We start from the raw sequence: 20098 nt of genomic DNA, 5'->3' as shown, positions 1-20098 counted from the left end.
GTGGGAGGGACAGAGAGAGGGAGAGAGAGAATCCCAAGCAGGCTCTGTCTGTGCTGTCAGTAGAGAACTCCATGCGGGGCTCCATCCCATGAACTGTGACATCATGACCTGAGCCGAAATCAAGAGTCAGATGCTTAATCAACAGAGCCACCCAGGTGCCCCTCAAAGAGACATTTTATTTTATTAAAAATTTTTAATGTTTATTTATTTACATTTTTTATGTTTTTATTTTATTTTTGAGAGAGAGGAGAGAACATGAGCAGGGGAGGGGCAGAGAGAGAGGGAGACACAGGATCTGAAGCAGGCTCCAGGATCTGACCTGTTGGCACAGAGCCCAATGCAGGGCTTGAACCCACGGATTGTGACATCATGACCTGAGCCAAAGTCAGACATTTAACACACTGAGCCACCCAGGCGCCCCTCAGAGAGACATCTTAAGCAAGAGGGTTTGAAAATCTTAATGTCTCTACGTAGGTAAGCATGAGCCACGTATGCTTCCATTTTTCTACGCAAGAATGTTGATATATGTGCTTAATCATCACAGACTTGTCAGGAGACCTAGAAAGGCAGATAGTATTCTAAAAATAGCATTGAACTGGGAGTCAGTAGACTGTTGTCTCCAAAGTCCACGACTGGAATTCCCTTGTACTTGAACTCCTTTGATTAACTAAATGTACTATGCTTTCCCTCACCAGGGCCATCCTGGAACATTGTTTCACTGCCTCTTTATCTATGTAACTCCTGTGCATCCTTCCTAGGTCAGCTCACGCTTGACCTTTGCAGAGCTGCTCCCGAACCTGGATTGGGTGCATCTTGTAGCTTGAGCATGCTGTTCTCACAATACTGATTAGACTGTGTGTTAATTTCTTTCTTATTGGACACCATTGCCCACTAGCCTGGCTATGAGCTCCTTGAGTACAGTTACCACGTTCTGTTTACTTTTACATGACCTGCACCAAGTAAGTGCCTGGCACATGGTCAGTGCCCTAAACATTTGTAGAGAATGCCAGCTTCTCTGGTCATTAGTTTACTCATCTGTGAGTGGGTTAGGTTTGCTGACTTCTAGGAAGACTCCTACTAACAAAATTTATTGTTCTAGATTCTTCTACTGTTGTGATTCATCTGGCTATCATCTGTTACTAGGAGAAATGTGTGATATCTATATTATGCTGAAAATCTGTATTAGAGTTTATGTTATCTTAATACGTATTTAATTGCCAAAATAAATAGTAAAAAATTAAAAACAGGCAGGAAGCCTGCTACAGCTTTTGGCAAAGCCTTTCACATGCTGAAACTCACATCCTTACACATCCTCTCTTTCGTTTGGGGGGGCTTTTTGGGGGTTCACTCATAGGGTCTGGCTGAACCACCAGCTGGGGACTGTTTAGAGACTAGAGTCCACAAGACTAGAGGCTTGCTCACATCAAAAGACTGTCATACATGCTCCTTTATCCATCACTCATTCATTCAGGACGCTGTACTCTTTCCTTTTCCTTACTGCCTGCCTCATTTGCTGGTTAATCCTTGTTTCAGAACTCTAAATGTCTTTGGACCTCTTCTCTAGTTGACAGTTTCTCTTTTGGTGAACTTATCCAGTCTCTGTCTTCAGAGTATCTCCATAATCTAACCACCTTTTATCACCTCCCCTGCCGGCACGGCACCGCTTGCCTGGACCACTATAGTAGCCTCCCCCTCACAGTCCTCTGTTCCTGCCCTCACACCTACAGCCTATTTTCTTCACAGCAGCCAGAGGGAGCCTGTTAAATCCTGTCAGATCATGGCCCTCCTCTGCTCATGACCCTTCCGTGGCTCCCCTGTCACTCAGAGTAAAAGCCAGAGTTCTCTCCGTGGCCCATGATACCCTACACAATCAGTCTCCCACCCCGTGTCTGACCTCACCTCCTGCTGCTCCCCCCTCCACTCACTGCTCACTTTGCACTGGCCTCACTGTTCCTCATGCACCAGGCACGTTCATGCTTCAGGGCCTTTGCACTGCCTGTTCTCTCTGCTTGTTATGCTCTTCCTCCAGCTATTGGTGCACCTCCTTCCCTCATCTTGGATCTGCATGCAAATGGCTTCTCAGTGAAGTTTCCCCCCACCATCCTATTACACGTTAGAAACTGCCCCAGCAATTTTTATCTGCATTCCCTCTTTTCCATGTTGTCTTTTGCTCCAAAGTATTTATCATCCTCTAATATACTTCATATTTCCCTTACTGTTTTTTTTTAAGTAGGCTTCATGCCCAGCATGAAGCCCAATGTGGGGCTTGAAATCACAACCCTGAGATGAAGACCTGAGCTGAGATCAAGAGTCTCAGAGGCTTAACCAACTGAGCCACCCAGGCAGCCCTTCTTTACTTTTTTTTTTAAGTTTATTTATTTTGAGAGAGAGAGAATGCACACGAGTGGTGGGAGGGGCAGAGAGAGGGGGAGAGAGAATCCCAACAGGGTCTGTGCTGTCAGCATGAGCCCGTTGTGGGGCTTAATCTCCTGAGCCCTGAGATCATGACCTAAGCCAAAATCAAGAGTTGGACGCTTAACCAACTGAGCCACCCAGGTGCCCCATATTTTCCTTACTTAATTTTATTTATTTTGTCTCTTCTACTAGAATGACAACTCCCCAAACCTAGGTATGCTTATCCTTTTTGTTCAACACTGTCTCCCCAATGTCTGGAACAGGGCCAAGCACAGAGTGGGTGCTCAGTATGTGTTTATTAGTTGATTGAATGGATGGTGTTGGGAGGGGGAGGCAGAAACAGATGAAATTTGTCCCAGTCCTGTCTACTCTGTCAGGAGCTGAGCCTCAGTTAAGATGAATCTGGACCTACCAGATCCAAAAGTAGACAGCACCACATACCCTGGGGGTGAGATCAAGTAAGGCATTCCAGGAGGAGGTAGTATCACTTGGGGTGGTCCTTGAAGGTTCCGTGGGACTCACAGAGATCTTGAGGTTCAGTGAAGCCTTTGGGGTGGAGGACACAGGGAGCAGCACTTGGAAGGGATGAGGTGAATTCCAAAAGGATGAGAAAGGATGGGCTCACTAACAAGGACAATCTGTCAGGGGCCCTGAATCCCAAGGGGATGACCCTGGATTTGGTCCTCAGAGATGTCATACCCTGGTCACTGACCCCCAAACAGCTCAGAGACCTCACACCCTGGACAAACATTCATACATAGCACTGAGACAATAATAATGAAGAGCTCATATTAATTGAGAGGTTGTTAATTTATTAGGGGAGCCTTGGATGGAGGACATTCAGACATGTAATTTTGGTCCCAAACCCAACTCAGGTCCCCCCAGTAGGAAGAATGAAGTGCTGAAGTCCTCAGTCCTTGGAGATCTCTGGGCTTGGGTGAGAGTTTGCAGGCAGAAAGGGAGAGGGAGACATCACAGGGAACAGAATGGCAGAGGGCCAGCCTCAATCATGAGGAGATATAGTTGGACACCTCAATCAGGTTTCTGTCAGGGTCTCGGAAGTAGATGGACATAATGGGTCCTTTGGCCCCTGTTCTGGGGACTGGACCCTCCTCAACGGGGACATCACAAACCTGAAGTGGGAGGAGAACACAAAAGTCATTCATCACAGTCCATGTATGAGACCAAAATTCAATTCTTAGAAGACCCCTGATATCTTTCTGACTTCATCTCCTTCCATTCTCCCCTCCCTCACTCTGGCCATTTACCGGCTGTGTGGCCTCGATCATGGTACCTAACTGCTCTGTACCTCAATTTCCTAATCTGTAAAATGGGGATGATAAAATGGTGCCTAGTATTATCTAGTAAGTGGCAGAGCCAGAATTCAAACCCAGGTAGTCTGGGCCAAAGCCCATATTCTTAGCCCCTATGCTTTCCCCCACTTTACTTCCAAACCAGACTTTTTCACTGATACTTTCCAAAGAAAGAAATATATGCAAGACCTTATTCTGTGTTCCCCAAAAGGGGAACCAATGCTTCCTTTACATTAAACCATTTTAAGTGTTAGAAATACACCAAATTAAATATTCCCTCTTCAATCCTATTTCAATCCTCTTGTTCCTTTTTTTAAGTGTTTATTTTTGAGAGAGAGAGAGAGAGAATGAGTGGGGGAAGGGCAGAGAGAGCGGGAAACACAGAAGCAGGTTCCAGGCTCTGAGCTGTCAGCACAGAGCCCAACACGGGGCTTGAACTCACAAACTGTGAGGTCATGACCTGAGCTGAAGTTGGATGCTTAACCAACTGAGCCATCCAAGTGCCTGTTTGTTTGTTTGTTTTTATTATTAAGTAATCTCTACACCCAATGTGCGGCTTGAACTCAGGACCCCAAGGTCAAGAGTTGCATACTCTTCCTACTGAGCCAGCCAGGTAGGTGCCCCCTATTTCAATCCCGATTCTATCAAGAAGAAAGTCTCTGGTGGATGCTACCAAGTCCTTAGCACCTCCCCAACCATTTGCCAAATCTCCCTTTGTAACATCAAGCCTAGAGGGTTCAGAGAAAGGAAGTGGATAGAATCTAATGACTGGTGTTTTTATAGCTGTTTGTTTTTACAGTTAACTTCCCTTTGTGTCAAGATATAATGGTCTGTTCATGTACTTGGTTGAACATTTGCTTTTTACATAAATGCATTTATGTAAAAAGAATTTAGGTTTGTATTCTTTACAAGAATGATGTAAATGTATTTGTTTACATGAAAATATGATGTCAGGAAAAAGAACGAGCAAATGGTTGTATACAGGCATGATCTGGATATGACAAAACCTGTTATGTCTGAAGTTTGAGGAACACCCAGCTGGGTCATGCATTCTGTTTTCACCATACCAGCAGCAGCTTCTCAAAAAGAATGGATGTCCAACTCACCTTGAGGTGCTGGACCATTTCCTCCAAAGGTACCTCTGTGATCAGACATATGTCCAGGGAGCCAGGAACTGGGTGAGCAGCTTTGGGTTCAAATTCCTTTCCCACCTCATGGAGGTTAAATTTCTGGTCTCCAAAACACAATGCTTTCCGTTTGCCCTATTTGGGAAGGAGGAACAACTGAGAACAACCTCCAAGGTTAAAAAAAAAAAAAGGTAAAATGGGGCTTTTAATTAAAAACAACCTCCCTGGGGCTCCTGGGTGGCTCAGTAAGTTAAGCGTCTGATTGTTGATTTTGGCTCAGGTCATGATCTCGCAGTTTGTGAGTTCGAGCCCTACATGGGGCTCTGAGCTGACAACACTCAACCTGTTTGGGATTCTCTGTCTCCCTCTCTCTGCCCCTCCCCTGCTTGCTCTCTATCTCTCTATCTTAAAAATTAAAAAAAAAAAATTGTGCGGTGCCTGGGTGGCTCAGTTGGTTTTAGCATCCACCTTGGGCTCAGGTCATGATCTAGCAGTTTGTGAGTTTGAGCCCCACATCAGGCTCTTTGCTGTCAGTACAGAGCCTACTTCAGACCCTCTGTCCCCTTCTCTTTCTGCCCCTCCTCTACTTGTTCTCTCTCTCTCTCTCTCTCTCTCTCTCTCTCTCTCTTTCTTTCTCTCTCTCTCTCTCAAAAATAAATGAGTAAACTTAAAAAATATTTTAAAAATTTTAGGGGCGCCTGGGTGGCTCAGTCAGTTGAGCGTCTGACTTCAGCTCAGGTCATGATCTCATGGTTTGTGGGTTCCTGCCCTGCATATAGCTCTGTGCTGTCAGCGTGTATCCCACTTCAGATCCTCTGCCCCTCCCCCAAATGAATAAACATTTTTTTTTTTAAAAAGTAAACTCTCTACATCCAACATGGGGCTCAAACTCACAACCCTGAGATTAAGAGTCTCAAGCTCTACTGACTGAGCCAGCCAGGAGACCCATATATCTAAGAATGTTTTACTCTACACTCACCTTGATTAATAGTTTGGCTGCACATAGAATTCTAAGTTGAAATTTTCCCCTCAGAACCTTGAAATTTGGAGTGCCTAAGTGGCTCAGTTGGTTAAGCATCCAACTCTTGATTTTGGCTCAGGTCATGATCTCACGCCTCATGAGTTTGAGCCCCAGGTCAGGCTCTGTACTGACAGTGTGGAGCCTGCTTGGGATTCTCTCTCTCTGCCTCTGCCCTGCTCGTACATGATCTCTCTCTCTTTCTCTCAAAATAAAGTTAAAAAAAAATCTTGAAATTGTTCTATTGTCTTCTGGTCTCTGATGTGACTCATGGGCAATCTGGTATCTGCATATTTCTTTTCCCTTTGTAGTTGAACTACTTTTCTTTTTTTTAATATAGTTTTAATTTTTTAAAAATATTTATTGAGAGAGAGAGAGCAAGAGTGAGCACACAAGCAGGGGAGGCGCAGAGAGAAGGAGAGAGAATCCCAAGTAGGCTCCACACAATCAGTGCAGAGCCCGATGCACGGCCCGAACTCATGAACTGTGAGATCGTGACTTAAACTGAGATCAATAGTTGGACGCTTAACCGATTGAGCCACCTAGGTGCCCCTAACTACTTTTCTTTTTAACTTCTTTGAAAGCTCTTACGATATTCATTTCCACTTTGATGTTCTGTAACTTCCCAAGAACATATCTAAGTGTCAATGTGCTGGATACTCTTCCACACAAAGACTGGAAAGTTCTCTTGCGTTACTTTTATGACAGTTTCCTCCCTACCTTTTTCTCCATTCTGTCTCTGGAAGTTCCACTATTTAGAATTTGGAATCTCCTACATTGATCCTTTGCATTTTTCTCACAGATTTCCTCTGAGGTTGTTTTTTTTTGTTTTTTTTTTTTTTTGAGGGGAAGGGGGCTGAAAAATATTATAACCAAATTCTACTTCACTTGCAGTTTGCATATGGGAAAGTGATTACCTTGAAAGTTGTGACTTCCATGCCCAGGATCTTGGAATAAAACATCGTGGTGTCTTTGATACTCTTTACTGTCATCACAATGTGGTCCAGTCTATGGATAAGACATGGGGAAGGAGTCTGACTGCTGTTCCTCCATGACTTAAAAAAAAATTCAAAAGAGATCACATTGTCACTGGTCACACCCAAATTTCCTGTTTCCTTCTCAGCTCTCCTCATCTCCACAATGACTATACTTCCTCCTCAACCCCATTTCCAGGGAAAAGTCCTGGGAAAAAACTTGAGGAGAGTCTTATCACCCATGTGTAGATTCACAAGAGTCTGCCATGATCATTCTCTACTGTTTTCTTATTCTCTTTCCCCCTCTAGAGGGCTAGAGATGAAGTTTAGGGAAGTGGAGACCAAGAAAAAACCCTCTCTTGTTGTCCCCAAGCTGGAATTCATATCTTTTGCAAGGAATGAAGGACACAGAGGAGCCCCAACCCCTAAAAGTACAAGCCCTCTGTTGGCCAGTTTTACTCAGTACCCTTTTTTTCTCACTCCTCAGCTATGCCAGGACTGGAAGGGAGCATCTCAGATGAAATAAATGTTTCTAAGGCATGTGTATTTCCAGACTCACCTTGATACCTAGAGGGAGGGCACACCTCCCCCCTTCTTACTTCCTGCCCTCAGCACACTTCCCACCTGACCTTTCTCTTGATTTGCATTCTTTAGTAATTTGTACATTTACACTACATGTGCTACAGGATTATAAGGTGCCTGTGGTCTGGCACTATAGCACAATATAGTGGTTAATAGAACAGATTTGGGGAGCCAGACTGATGTTTAATTAATCTTGCTGTGCCTTGGTTTCCTTCTGTAAAATGTGCATGATTATATATATATATATATATATATATATATATATATATATATATATATATGATTATTGTGAACATTAAAAAAAAATTGTATTTTTAAGGGCTTAGAACAATGCCTGACACATAGCAAGTGCTGTAAGAGTCAATGATGATGATGATGTTGTCATGGTCATCTTGTTAAATTTCAGATTCCCTTCCATGGCCCTTAGTCTCTACAGCCCCATCCATTTCTTTTGAACTCCAAGCTACATTGTCTTTTGCCTGTTCTCATAAGGGCAATCTTTGTATCTTTGGCCTCAGGGCCTTATGCATATCTAATGCATATGCTATTATCTGTCTCTAGGACTAGAATATAATTTACATAAGGGTAGAGATTTCTCTCTGTTTTGTTCCCCACTGTGTCCCAAACAACTAGCAGATGTTCAGTAATATCTGTTAAATTAGTGGATATCTACTACAACAATTAGGCCCAGCGCCTAGCACAAAGTCTGACTTCTACTCCACTCTACTCCATTCCATTCCATTCCATTCCATTCCATTCCATTCCATTCCATTCCATTCCATTTTACCCTATACTATTATATTCATTCCATTCCACTGTGTTCCATTCTATTCAAACCATTACATTTTAAACAATTGATTTAACTGAGCCCAACTGTAAAAAATGCTGTGCTGTTGTATTTTCATGAGTGGAAGAGGTGTTAGCAATGTTGCTGAGTTTTACTGTCCTGGTGGATACAGAGGATCCACAGGGACACAGAAGCAGTATAATGAGAAAATGACTGGCATTTGGGCTCCATTGAAAATAAAGTAGAATGCTAAAAACCTTTTAATGTCTGTAGGGTCTGTAATAGCACCCCCTTCTCATTTCTGATATTGGTAATTTATATTTTTTTCTGTTAAAAATTTGAGAGAAAACACATTACTAATATTTTATTAATCGGTTCAAAGAATGAATTTATGACCTTGTCAATTTTCTCCAATGTATGTTTGCTTTCTATTTTACCAGTTTCTGCTCTTTATAATTCCTTCCTTCCACTTTCATAAACGTAAATTTGCTGTTCCGTTTCTAGCTTCTTGATAAGGAAGCTCAGATCATTGGTTTTCAATTTTCCTCATCTCTGCATTTAGAACTATAGATTACCCACTAAGCACAGCTTTAGCCATAACCCCCAATTTTGGTAGTCTATTGGAAATCAACTCAACCCATTCCTCCCATTTTCAGTGCCTGCCAGCTCAGACTCACTCCCCAGATTCTGGTTTGCAGAGAAGGAACTCCATCCTCACAAATTCAAGGATGAGCAGGGCTGGTTCTCTTAAGGACCCAGAAGAAGGCCAGTGTGGTTTAGAATCCAAGAGTGAGTGAGGCATGAGTAGGTGGAGAAGGCAAGGGCCAGATAGTTCAGGGTTGTTGAGGCGAGGTGAGGGAGGCTGGTTTATAAAAAGATCATCAGGACATAGTAATCATATAAGGCTTACTCTTTGCCAAGCCCTGTTCTAAGCACTACATGAAATGTAATCCATCTTATTCCCCACAGCAAATCTCTCTATATAATAGAGTGCCCAGAACACGATGTCCTCCCTCCTGCCTCCTCTTTTTCTACAGAATCCTCTACAAGGTCTCCTTCAGGGTGTCAGGGGCCCCTGGAATTCTCCTGGCAAAGTTCAAGGTCAGTGCCCTGTTTTCTGGCCCCTTCCCACACTGCCCCATCTTGATGTTCCTGGCCAAACTGGAGGAGCCAGGAGCCACCCTGAGGGAGCAAAGCAGTCATCCCTCAGCTCAGGGCCACTCCTGCAGACGTGTTGCGGTCTGAGTTAGAACAGGGCCTTTCCATGTCCCTCTGCTGCCCTCTGCTTGTCTTTGAAAGAGGAAGAGAGAGGAGGACCGGGAAAATGGATGTCCGCACTTCAGGATAGCCCACAGAGAAAGGAAACCGGTTACCAGGCCTGGGCTAGGCAATTCCCAGCCTTGGGGCAAACGCCTATGCCCCAGGCCCCTGGGATCACCCCACTCACCTGCTTCTCCAAAGTCCTGCCCCACATCCTGGCTGGCAGCCTGGAGGGCAGACGGCACAGCATGGCAGGCTAGGTGTCTTTGCCCTGGAGCCTCCAGACAACCCTTTGGCTCAGTCCCTAGAGATCAAGGGGCAGAAATGGGAGGGCCCCAGGCTGAGGACTGCTGGTAGTAACAGAAGTCGGCAGTATAAGAACTCTGATATAAAACTCAGGGCCGTGAAAGTAAAAGCTTAAGGTGTGACTTGGTCAGCTCAGGCCACCATAACAAAGCACCACAGACTGGGGGGCTTAAACAACAGAAATTAGTTTTCTCACAGTTCTGGAGGCCCAAAGTCTGAGATCAGGTGCTAGCAGGATCACATTATGGTAACATCTCTCTTTCTGGCTTGAAGAGGACCACCTTCTCTCTGTGTCCTCACATGGTGGAGAGAAAGAGCAGGCTCTGGTTTCTTATAAGGGCATCAATCCCATCATGAGGACCCCACCCTCATGACCTCATCTAACCCTAAACACCCCCCCAAAGGCTTCACCTCTGAATACCATGACACTGGGGGTTAGGGCTTCAACATAAGGATTTGGGGGGACACAAACATTCGGTCCATAACAAGGTGTATGTGTAAGGGATTGCTTTGTAATAACACAGAAAAATCACCCATCCCAAGTATGGTGGGGGGATCTTTATTCTAGGGTGCGAGACCTCTGGTCTCCTTAGGCTTGTGTCCCCAGAATATGAGACCCCTGATCTATTTGGGAGTCAGAGTTTGTGTCCAGGGTGTGAAGTTAAAAGCTATCTGGGTTAAGATATGACCACTCTGGCTTATGGGTCTGTTTCTGAGCCGAGATCTCTAAGCTGTTAAGTGCTCTGTGTCCCAGGGTGCAATGTTTCTGAATTCTTTCAGGGTGTGAACTCTCAGGTTTTCCCCATCCCCAGTCATCCCTTTACCATGCCCTCTCCCAACACTGCTGAGAGGGAACATTCATCAGTCCCACTGTTGTTTACCTTACCCTGAACTGAGTTCCCTGTGTGTGGTGGTGGTGGTGGTGGTGGTTTATTTGTCTAGCTCCCGGGGCATGGGGCATGTGAGTTTGAAATTTTCCTAGGCACACCCCAGATATACCCCACACACACACACAAGTTCTCTGTGCTATGCTTATTGACTTTAGCATATGATTTTCCCCTTATAATACATGAATATAGGTTTGCATAAAAAGTTTCAACAGTACATCAGTATATGGACTACAAGCACATCCTCCAGTCTCCAAAAATTACCACTGAGGACAGTTGCTGGTGTTTCCTTACACTCGCGCACACGTGTCACCATAACCAGCCCCCACCTGCTTTTCTTTGTCAACAGCCTGTCCTGTGGAAGGCACACACAGGTCTCACTCATTCTGTCTCACACCCAGTGGGTGCTCTGTGGTAGAATATGAACCCCCAGCATTCATGTCACTCTGTGAAAGTCATTGGCTATATTATAGGTGGACATTTACAAGGTTGTCCCAATTGTTGGCTCCTACCAGCCTTGTGCACACAGCTCTGAAAATGTACATGCATGTTAGAGTTAGAAGTGGAATTGAGGGGTCAGAGGGTTCATTCATTCACCAAACACCTAATGAGTGCGTTCTGTGTACTGACTGCTGTTCTAGGTGCTGCGGTGACATTAAAGAACTAGATGGACAAATGTCCTTGCCCACATGGAGCTGACATTCTAGTTGGGGAGGAAGAGGGTGTAAAATGTTGATTTCCATAAATGTTTCACAAGATCCTGGAAGGTTTTACTCCCATTAATGGTGCCTTTACTGGCTTCCTCTCCACTACTCCCTGCAGGCTGGAGTCTGTCACGGGAGGCTAGCTGTCTTGGTCTTTGCTCTCTACAAAATCTGCAGGGTCTGGGGCTGGGATGGTCTATTTGGGAATGTGGATATATATATGTGTGTGGTTGGGGAGGAGGCTATGGGAATTGAATGGTCCACCGGAGAGAGTGAGGGGAAATAGGAATAGAAGAGGTCACTTGGTGGTGTGGGCCGGAGCTAGGGACACAATGATCCGCTGAATTAGGTATGAACATCCACTCTCAGGTCACATCCACAGAGGGTGTGGGGGAGTAGCAATGCTGAGAAATCCAGTACTGTCTTAGAATATACCATCGTGTGGACACCCTTCAGGTCACAGAGATAGTGGTGTGCATAATTCTGGAGTCACACAGAGTGGAGTGTGAACAGTCGTGGAGCCACATAGATAGGGGTGTGGCCACCACATGAGGTAGTATACTCTAGGGGGTGGACAGCCTTGGGTTACTCAGATGGGGGTCTGGGCAATCCAGAAGTCACACACCGTAGGGAGTGTTTACTCCTTGAATCATACACACTGAAGTCCGCACACTCTTGAGGTCATGCAGAGTGGGTAGTAGACACTTCTGGGGTCAGATTGACTACCATGTTGACACTATAGTAGTCAAACAAAGTGGGAAGCAGATGGTCCTGGAGTCAAACAGATTTGCATATGGACACTTCTGGGGTCACACATGCTAGGGAGTAGACACTCCTGAGTCACCCAGACTGCCTAATAGACATTCACAGGGTCACACATGCCAGGGTGTGGACATTCCAGGGGTCAGATAGCAGATTGGATCGTGGAGATTTTGGGGTCATTCAGACTGGGATGTGGGCACTCCTGGACTCAGCCTAAGGTGTAGACGACTGTGAGGTAAGAATGAATGGGTGTGGACAGACATGATGTCACAAAGATGGGGGTTTGAACATTCCTGGAGTCACTCATGCTGGAGTGTGGACAGACATAGGGTCACTCAGAGGTGTGAACACTCCAAGGGTTCTGTTACACACACTGGAGAGTGGAAATCTCTGGGGTCACACAGGGGGAGTTTGGGACTCTTTAAGTTAAAAACACTGGGAAATGGAGACTCCTAAAAGCACACATATTGTGGATTGGGCATTCTTTGTGTTACATAGACTGGGATGTGAACATCTATGGTGTTATACAGACTGAGGAGTAGACACTCCTGGGATTGTAGTGACTGAGGTAGGGACAGTTACCTGGTCAAATAAATGATGTGTTGGCACCCCTCAGGTCAGAAACTGAGGTGCAGACACTCCTGTGGTCACACAGAGTGATTGATGGATACTCCCTGGTATAGACTTAGGAGTGGACACTGCTGAGGTCAGACTATAGTGTGGATGGCCATGGGATCACACAAACCAGGATGTGAATTGTCTTGGGGTCACACAGACTGGGTGTAGACATCCCTGCAGTCACGCAAATGGATATTTGGACACTAATGGGGTCACACGGAAAGGAGAACAGACTGTCATGGAATCACACATGCTGGGGACTTAACACTTCGGGAGTCACTCACATGAGGGTTTGAATACTCACTGTCATAGACTAACGTGTGGACACTTTCGGTGTCACACAACTTGGGAGGTGGGCACTCCTGGGATTACACATACTGGTGTATGGACACAACTGTGGTCACACAGATTGAGTTTTGGACACTGCTGGAGTTACACACACTGGGATGGGGACACCTCTGGCATCACACACACGGGTGTGCTCGTTCATGATGTCACACAGAATGAGAGGACGCTCCTGGGGTCACACAGATTGGGGAGGGAATGATGCTAGAGGTGTGCATTTGTTGACCCTGATTAAGGGGAGAAAGTTTAGGAGTGCCTGAGTGGCTCAGTTGGTTGAATGTCTGACTTCGGCTCAGGTCAGGATCTCACAGTTCTTGGGTTCAAACCATGCATCAGGCTGTGCTGACAGCTCAGAGCCTGGAGCCTGCTTTGGATTCTGTGTCCCTCTCTCTCTCAGCCCCTCTTCTGCTAGCACTCTGTCTCTAAAACATGAATAAATGTTGGAAAAAAAGTTTTAGGGGCGGCTGGGTGGCTCAGTCAGTTAGGCAACCGACTTTGGCTCAGGTCACGATCTCACGGTTCATGAGTTCCAGTCCCGCATCAAGCTCTGTGCTGACAGTCTGCTTCGGATTCTGTCTCCTTCTCTCTCTGCCCCTCCTCTGCTCACACACTGTCTCTCTCTCAAAAACGAATAAACATTTAAAAAATTTGTTTTCAAAAGAAGAGAAAAATTAAGGTGCCTGGGTGGCTCAGTCGGTTGAGCGTCGGACTTCGGCTCGGGTCATGATCTCACGGTTCATGAGTTCGAGCCCCATGTTGGGCTCTGTGCTGACAGCTCAGAGCCTGGAGCTCAGATTCTGTGTCTCCCTCTCTCTCTCTGCTCCTAACCCACTTGCATTCTGTCTCTGTCTCTCTCAAAAATAAATAACATTAAAAAAATAAAAAATAATGAAAAGAGGAGAAAGTTTGAATACCACCTGTTAAAAGTACTTAAACAAGGAGGCCATTAGACTGAGGTGGCTCTGATGCCTTCGTAGCCTCAGTAAAGCAAACCAAAACCTAAGCCAGAACTTGTATCCAAGAAATCGAAATTTAAGAACAACCAATTGCAAATAGCCAAGTAGGCTTTCCCCTATAAGAGCAACCACTTCAGCTATAACCAATCAAATAATCTCCCTTTGCTTCCAGTTTGTCCCATAAAAGACTTGCACCTGGCTCCTTTCCACTTCCTAACCACTTCCGGTTTGGCCCTGCCTAGTTCCAATTGACTTCTGCTCCAATAAAGTCCTGAAAATTTAAATGTGCTTCATCTTATCTTTTAACACACGTGAGCCATGCACAGGACAAGCTCTAGAATGTGGGCCTCACTATTAATTGCCTTGGAAGACCCCAAAGACAGACTCTTTTCAGGGGTGTTGTGGATGCCTGAGGAAGAGAAATATCTATAATCTGTTGCTTGGAAGGTCTGCAGTGCCTATGACCTAGAGTTTCTCATTTCTCTTCAGAGTTGATCTTATTCAGTTTCCTTACCTGTGAAAGGGGGATCATTTGTGTCCCATCTCCTTTGCCAAGACAGTTTTAGGGTGAAGTTCTTAAGCTGAAACTGCTTTTTTTTTTTTTTAACATTTATTTATTTTTGAGAGAGAGAGGCAGATCATGAGCGGGGGAGGGGCATAGAGAGAGATATACACACACAGAACCCGAAGCAGGCCCCAAGCTCCGAGCTGTCAGCACAGAGCCCAATGCAGGGCTCAAACCCACGAACTGTGAGATCATGACCCGAGCTGAAGTCGGAAGCTTAACCCACTGAGCCACCCAGGTGCCCTGAAACCACTTTGTAAAATAAAGCACCAGGCCTAGGACTCTTCCTAAAATTCAAGGCAGTGAGCTGGCTGGTCAAGGTGGTATGGGGCAAGGAGCTGGGAGAGTGGACACCTAGTTTGTAATCATGGATCTGTGTCACCTTGAGCAAGTCACATGCCTGTACTGATCCTCAGGTTTCTTGGAGATAGTGCCCATCTGACAGCGTGTCACAGTGACAGCTGGTTGTCCCCAAATGCTATGCTTCATCTGCCCAAATGTTGAGTTGTTGCAAAGCACTGCCGAACCAGAAATTACATGACATTTCCCACACACGCACCCCCTTGCACCTGGGTGGGGCTACGCAACCAGTCCTCCCAAATGACTTGAGCTAAAATGATGTGTGTCCTTCAGGAACAGCGGTGCTCTCTCCATTTGCTCTTGGTCCATCTTTTGGAGGTCTACAGCTCCAGCAGAGAGTGAAACCACTGACATTGTGGCATTGGTCCATTATTGAAGAATGAATTCCGGCATACACACGTAGTGTCGTGTGGATCAAATCCTCTGCAGAAATGGGCTCTGTAAGCTGAGGACCTCATGGGTGGGGGAATACTCTCCCAGGAGGGCCTCCTGGCTTCTAGGAGCTGGTCTTCCTTCTTTTACAGCAGGCAGAGCTCTGGCCAGGGTGAAGGGGCTGGGAGGACATCACCTGCACCTCCAAGCTGCACTGGCTCCACTGCAGGGGGCCCTGGATGCAGAGCCCTGTTCTTCAGACATCTACAGGAGAATGAGGCTCTGTCGCTCTGTGGCTTGGCGTGGCTTTATTTATTTTTTTAATTTAGTGTTTATTTTTTCAAAATGTTTATTTATTTATTTATTTTGAGAGACTGAGAGAGGGCATGAGCAGGGGAGGGGCAGCGAGAATCCCAATGTGGGCTCGATCCCCATGAACCATGAAATCGTGACCTGAACTGAAATCAAGAGTTGGACGCTTAACCAACTGAACCACCCAAGTGCCCCATTGGCATGGCTTTAATAAGGGGCTTCAGGGTACATCAAGGGTTGGTATAATTCACCTACTCCTTTCCGTAGATGGATTAAAGATAGCTCCGATTTCACTAAATGTCTCCAATAGAGGGTTTCTTTTTCTCCTTAGGTTGTGGCACCTGCTGCTGAGTGACTGAGACCCAACATGCTTCCTGCTCACCACTGGTCCAAGCACTTCTCCCAGGACAAAGCCCCAGAAGAACCAGTGGGGCAGCAGCCAGGGCTTCCCAACCATGGCCACGTTCAGGGCCATTTGATGTTCCTACAAACATAGGCCCGTGCAATGTGCTGCGGCAGTGTTTGCTTAGGAAGTATACTTTTACCCCCAAGGAAAATGCCTGCCTTTCCACCAGGTCCAGTTTGTGAGGACTTCAGGGAAGACATTTAAACCACATAGGCTTTGGCTCAGTTTCCTTGTTCGTAAAAATGGTGTGCTATGACCTAACCTGGCTGTCCCAAAAGGTAGTTAAGAGATTATGTGAAAAGGGTCTTTCTCAGGCATTCTTCCCCCTGTAGTGAACAGAAAGCTCTGCCAGAGTGCCTTCCAGTGAGAGGGGTTTATTTTTTCCCATTACCAGGAAATTTGAGATTGACAGTCTCAGGTTCAATAATATTGTAAGAGGAGTCAAAGTTTCCTTCACTTTTCATCACGACCATCTTTAAGCCTGCTGACCTTTTTCTTCATGTTTCTTGCCTCATGGTCCCAAAATGGCTGCTGTACTTCTAGATGTCACATCTGCATCCAATGCAGGAAAAAGAGATCAGAACAAAGGCTTTCTCCTAATGAGGCATTGTCTTTTTATTTGGTGTGGACAGCCCTCCCTATAGAATATCCCTTATATCTCATTAGCCAAAACTGCACCAGATTCCCTCCACAGTTTGTCACTATCCAAAGGAAGCAAAATTGCTATGACTGGTTTAAACCGATCATAATCCATCCCCTTGGTCCAGGGGAGGGACTTATGCTCCTTAAGAACAGGGGCCCTCCACTTACCACCTGAAGAAATTGGGGATGGAGTAGTGGAAAGGGAGGGAATGGGGGTAAGGATTATAGGGAGGCAGTGGAAAACATTGGCTATAGAACCACAGAACTGGAGGCAAGGTGAGTTGAGTTCTAGCCCTTGCTTTGCATTGGAGCTGCTGTGTGGTTTAGGTTCTGTCCCTTGCCCTCTCTGGGCCTGTTGCTTCTTTGGTACAGAAGGAGTTGAGCTCAGTGGTCTCAAAATACACTCTAAATGTTGGTGGCCGTGTGGCCTTGACCTGGACATGGGGTCTAGGCTGTGGAACCTAGCAACATGACAGGGAAGGCCCACTGAGTCTTGAAGGGGGGAGGTCCAAAGGCTACTTGACTCAAGTCTCCTACCAATGGCTGGGGGCAAAAATCTCTCTTCCCTCTGTGATCAAGGTCATTTTAGTTGTCTTTGAAGTTACTCTGAGTGTTTACAAGGGACTCCTTGTAAGACAGAGCAGGGGCCCACATCTAGGTCCAGTTTCCAGGCTTAGCTCTGTTGCTGATGTCATGCTGGGTGAATATGAACAGATTCCTGCCCCCCCCCCCGTGCCTCAGTTTCCCCCGTTTGTTCAATGAGGAGGTTAGATAAAATGGTCCCTGCTGGACTTGATAGTCCTAAACTCCTGAGGCTGAGTGGATTTAAGAAGGACAGAAGGGATGGGGCACCTGGGTGGCTCAGTCGGTTAAGCGTCTGACTCTTGATCTTGACCTCGCAGTTTGTGAGTTTGAGTCCGGAGTTGGGCTCTGCGCTGAGTGTGCCGACCCTCCTTAGGATTCTGTCTCTCCTTCTCTCTTCCCCTTCCCTGCTTGTTCTCTCTCTCTCTTTCAAATAAACTTTAAATTTTTTTTTTAAAAAGGACAGAAGGGAAAGGTGAGGTCGCTGCTGGAAGCAGCTGCTGGCGTTCCTTGGCTTATGGCTGCATCACGCCAGTGTCTACCTCTTATAAAGACAGTTGTGGTTATATTTAGGGCCCACCCATACAATCAAAATAATCTCCCCGTCTCCAGACCCTTAACTCCTTTTTCTTTTTCTTTTCTTTTTTTTTTTTTTTTTTTTTTGCCACCAAGTGAACATTCACAGGTTCCAGGGATTAAGAGCTGGATACCATTATTCAGTGGTGGGTACCAGAAAGGAGTCCTCAGGGAGGTGACATCGCAGTTAAAATCTGAAGGATAAGGAGTTAACTGAGCAGAAGAAAAAGAGACAGCATATGCCAGCAGGAGGAACAGCATGTGTAAAGCACTTGGAGATGAGAACTAACAGTAGCATCGTGGGGGAAACTGAGCAGTTTAGGACAGCGAGCCCTACATCGATGGGCAGTTGCTGAGGGTGCTGAACTGAGGCTTATGGCATACAAGCCTTCTCCACCCCGCTCCTTTCTAGGCCCCCGGGGCCTGGCAAGGTTCTGGGTGGAGCCTGCTCAAACCTCAGCACCACCCCGGCTTCCCGAGGCCCAGGCACTAGTCCAGTCAGGCAGAGGAAAGATAGGGAAAAAGGCAGCCTGACAATGTGCCAGTGGTTCGCAGGCCACACGGCTCCCTAAGTCGTGCCTAATGGACAGGCTGCGGGCTGGCCTGTGCCTGAGAAGTGCAGGCTCTCGCCAGGCCTGAAGACATGGGCAGCCAGCTCCAACTCACTCACTCAGGAAGGCAGGCCTCTGGGCAAGTGTGTCCCCACTGGCACAGGTCAGCGTGGACTGACAATGGCTAAGAGCCTGGTTGGGCAATGTTTGGGCAGGCTGGGCTGGGATTGCAGCTCTGTCACTCACTGGCGGGATGGCCTTTGGCCTCTCTGGAACAAGGGTTGAGCCCACCTGAAGCCATTTCCTCTTTTGTGAGTTCGTCCATTCTCTTATTGGTCAAGCTGGTTCAAGTTGGTTTCTGTTACTTGCAGACAAAAGCATCTCAACTGATAAAGGTTTTTCATGATTTTTTTTTTTTTTTACTTAGGGAATTATGAAAGATTTAAATGTAGAGGATGTTGTAATGAAACCTGTAGCTGAGGTTCAGCAGTTTGTTACATTTTGCATCTAGTGCCAGGCAGCGTGACTCATCCACCCCAAAGATGCCCACATCCTAATCCCCAGAACCTGGGATTATGTTAGGTTACACTGCAAAGGAGAATTAAGGTTGATAATCAGATGACTTTAAGATAAGGCAGTTGTCCTAGATTATCCGGTGGAACCAATATATTCACAAGTATCCTTAAAAGTAGAAGAGGGGGGCACCTGGGTGGATCAGTGGGTTAAGCATCCAACTTCAGCTCAGGTCACAATCTGCCAATCTGTGAGTTCAAGCCCCATGTTGGACTCTGTATTGACAGCCCAGAGCCTTAAACCTCCTTCAGATTCTGTGTCCCCCCCCTTCTCTCTGCCCCCTCCCCTGCTCATGCTCTGTCCCTCTCTCTCTCTCTCAAAAATAAATAAAACATTAATTTTTTTTAAAGCGGGAGAAGACAGGAGGTATGTGATGTGAGAAGAACCCAACTACAGTTGCTACCTTAGAAGATGGAAGAAGAAGGCCATGATCCAAGGGAGGTGGGGGCCTCTCAAAGCTGGAAAAGGCAAGAAAATTTTCCCCCGGAGCCTCTAGAAGGGAACTCAGACCTGCTAACAACTTGATTGGAGCCCAGTGGGAACCATGCCAGACTTCTGACTTCCAGAACTGGAAGGCAGTAATTGGTGTTGTTTTGAGCCACTATGTTTGTGGCAATTTGTTATAGTGGCAAAAGGAAACTAATACAACAGCCATTTATTTTTCTTCTGTTACTTTATTTTTTAACATTTATTTTTATTTTTGAGAGAGAGAGACAGAGACAGAGCATGAGCAGGGGAGGGGCAGAGAGAGAGGAAGACACAGAATCCGAAGCAGGCTCCAAGCTCCAAGCTGTCAGCACACAGCCCGATGCAAGGATCAAACCCACAAACCATGAGATCATGACCTGAGCCCAAGTTGGATGCTTAACCAACTGAGCCACCCAGGTGCCCCTCTTCTGTTAGTTTAATTGAACAAAAACTCAACACCTTTCACTTAAACCAACATGTGTAGTGCAAGCCCATTAATATAAATTGCTTTTGTTTCTTTCTCTCTTTCTGACTCTCCATGTACCAATCTTGCCTCCTTGTACATGGGCAGAAGGAACATCATAAGAAAAATCGTTATTTCTTGGTATTAGGATTTAGTGATTTTTTTAAATTTTTA

At 45.9% G+C, this 20098-nt stretch overlaps 1 protein-coding gene and 1 long non-coding RNA gene across 2 annotated transcripts; one reads left to right on the top strand and one right to left on the bottom strand.

Moving 5' to 3' along the window:
* The first annotated feature begins 371 nt into the window (after positions 1–371).
* Positions 372–19641, top strand: LOC109496512. Its single transcript, XR_002152558.3, has 4 exons — positions 372–474; positions 9186–9317; positions 15995–16987; positions 19344–19641. It is a non-coding gene; the product is annotated as an uncharacterized LOC109496512 (long non-coding RNA).
* GLOD5 (glyoxalase domain containing 5) lies at positions 3207–9781 on the bottom strand. The gene is made up of 4 exons (XM_004000486.5): positions 9664–9781; positions 6791–6928; positions 4835–4990; positions 3207–3548 (listed from the first exon to the last, which is right to left on the bottom strand). Exons 1-4 carry the CDS (start codon positions 9724–9726, stop codon positions 3423–3425), a joined length of 483 nt encoding a protein of 160 aa, XP_004000535.1. The 5' UTR covers positions 9727–9781; the 3' UTR covers positions 3207–3422.
* Positions 19642–20098: the final 457 nt, after the last annotated feature.

The sequence above is a fragment of the Felis catus genome, chromosome X (assembly GCF_018350175.1).
Source record: "Felis catus isolate Fca126 chromosome X, F.catus_Fca126_mat1.0, whole genome shotgun sequence".
Classification (NCBI taxonomy): domain Eukaryota; kingdom Metazoa; phylum Chordata; class Mammalia; order Carnivora; family Felidae; genus Felis; species Felis catus.
Note: the sequence above shows the minus strand (reverse complement) of the source record. Positions and strands in the feature narration are given on the sequence as shown.

What these genes read in the sequence shown, in the direction of transcription:
- GLOD5 (XM_004000486.5), bottom strand. Translation starts at nt 9,726, where the DNA reads ATGCTGTGCCGTCTGCCCTCCAGGCTGCCAGCCAGGATGTGGGGCAGG. An exon ending in GCAGGACTTTGGAGAAGCAG is followed by an intron (nt 6,929 to 9,663) that starts GTGAGTGGGGTG and finishes TTTTTTTTTAAG; the next exon opens with TCATGGAGGAACAGCAGTCA. An exon ending in AAATGGTCCAGCACCTCAAG is followed by an intron (nt 3,549 to 4,834) that starts GTGAGTTGGACA and finishes CTCCCACTTCAG; the next exon opens with GTTTGTGATGTCCCCGTTGA.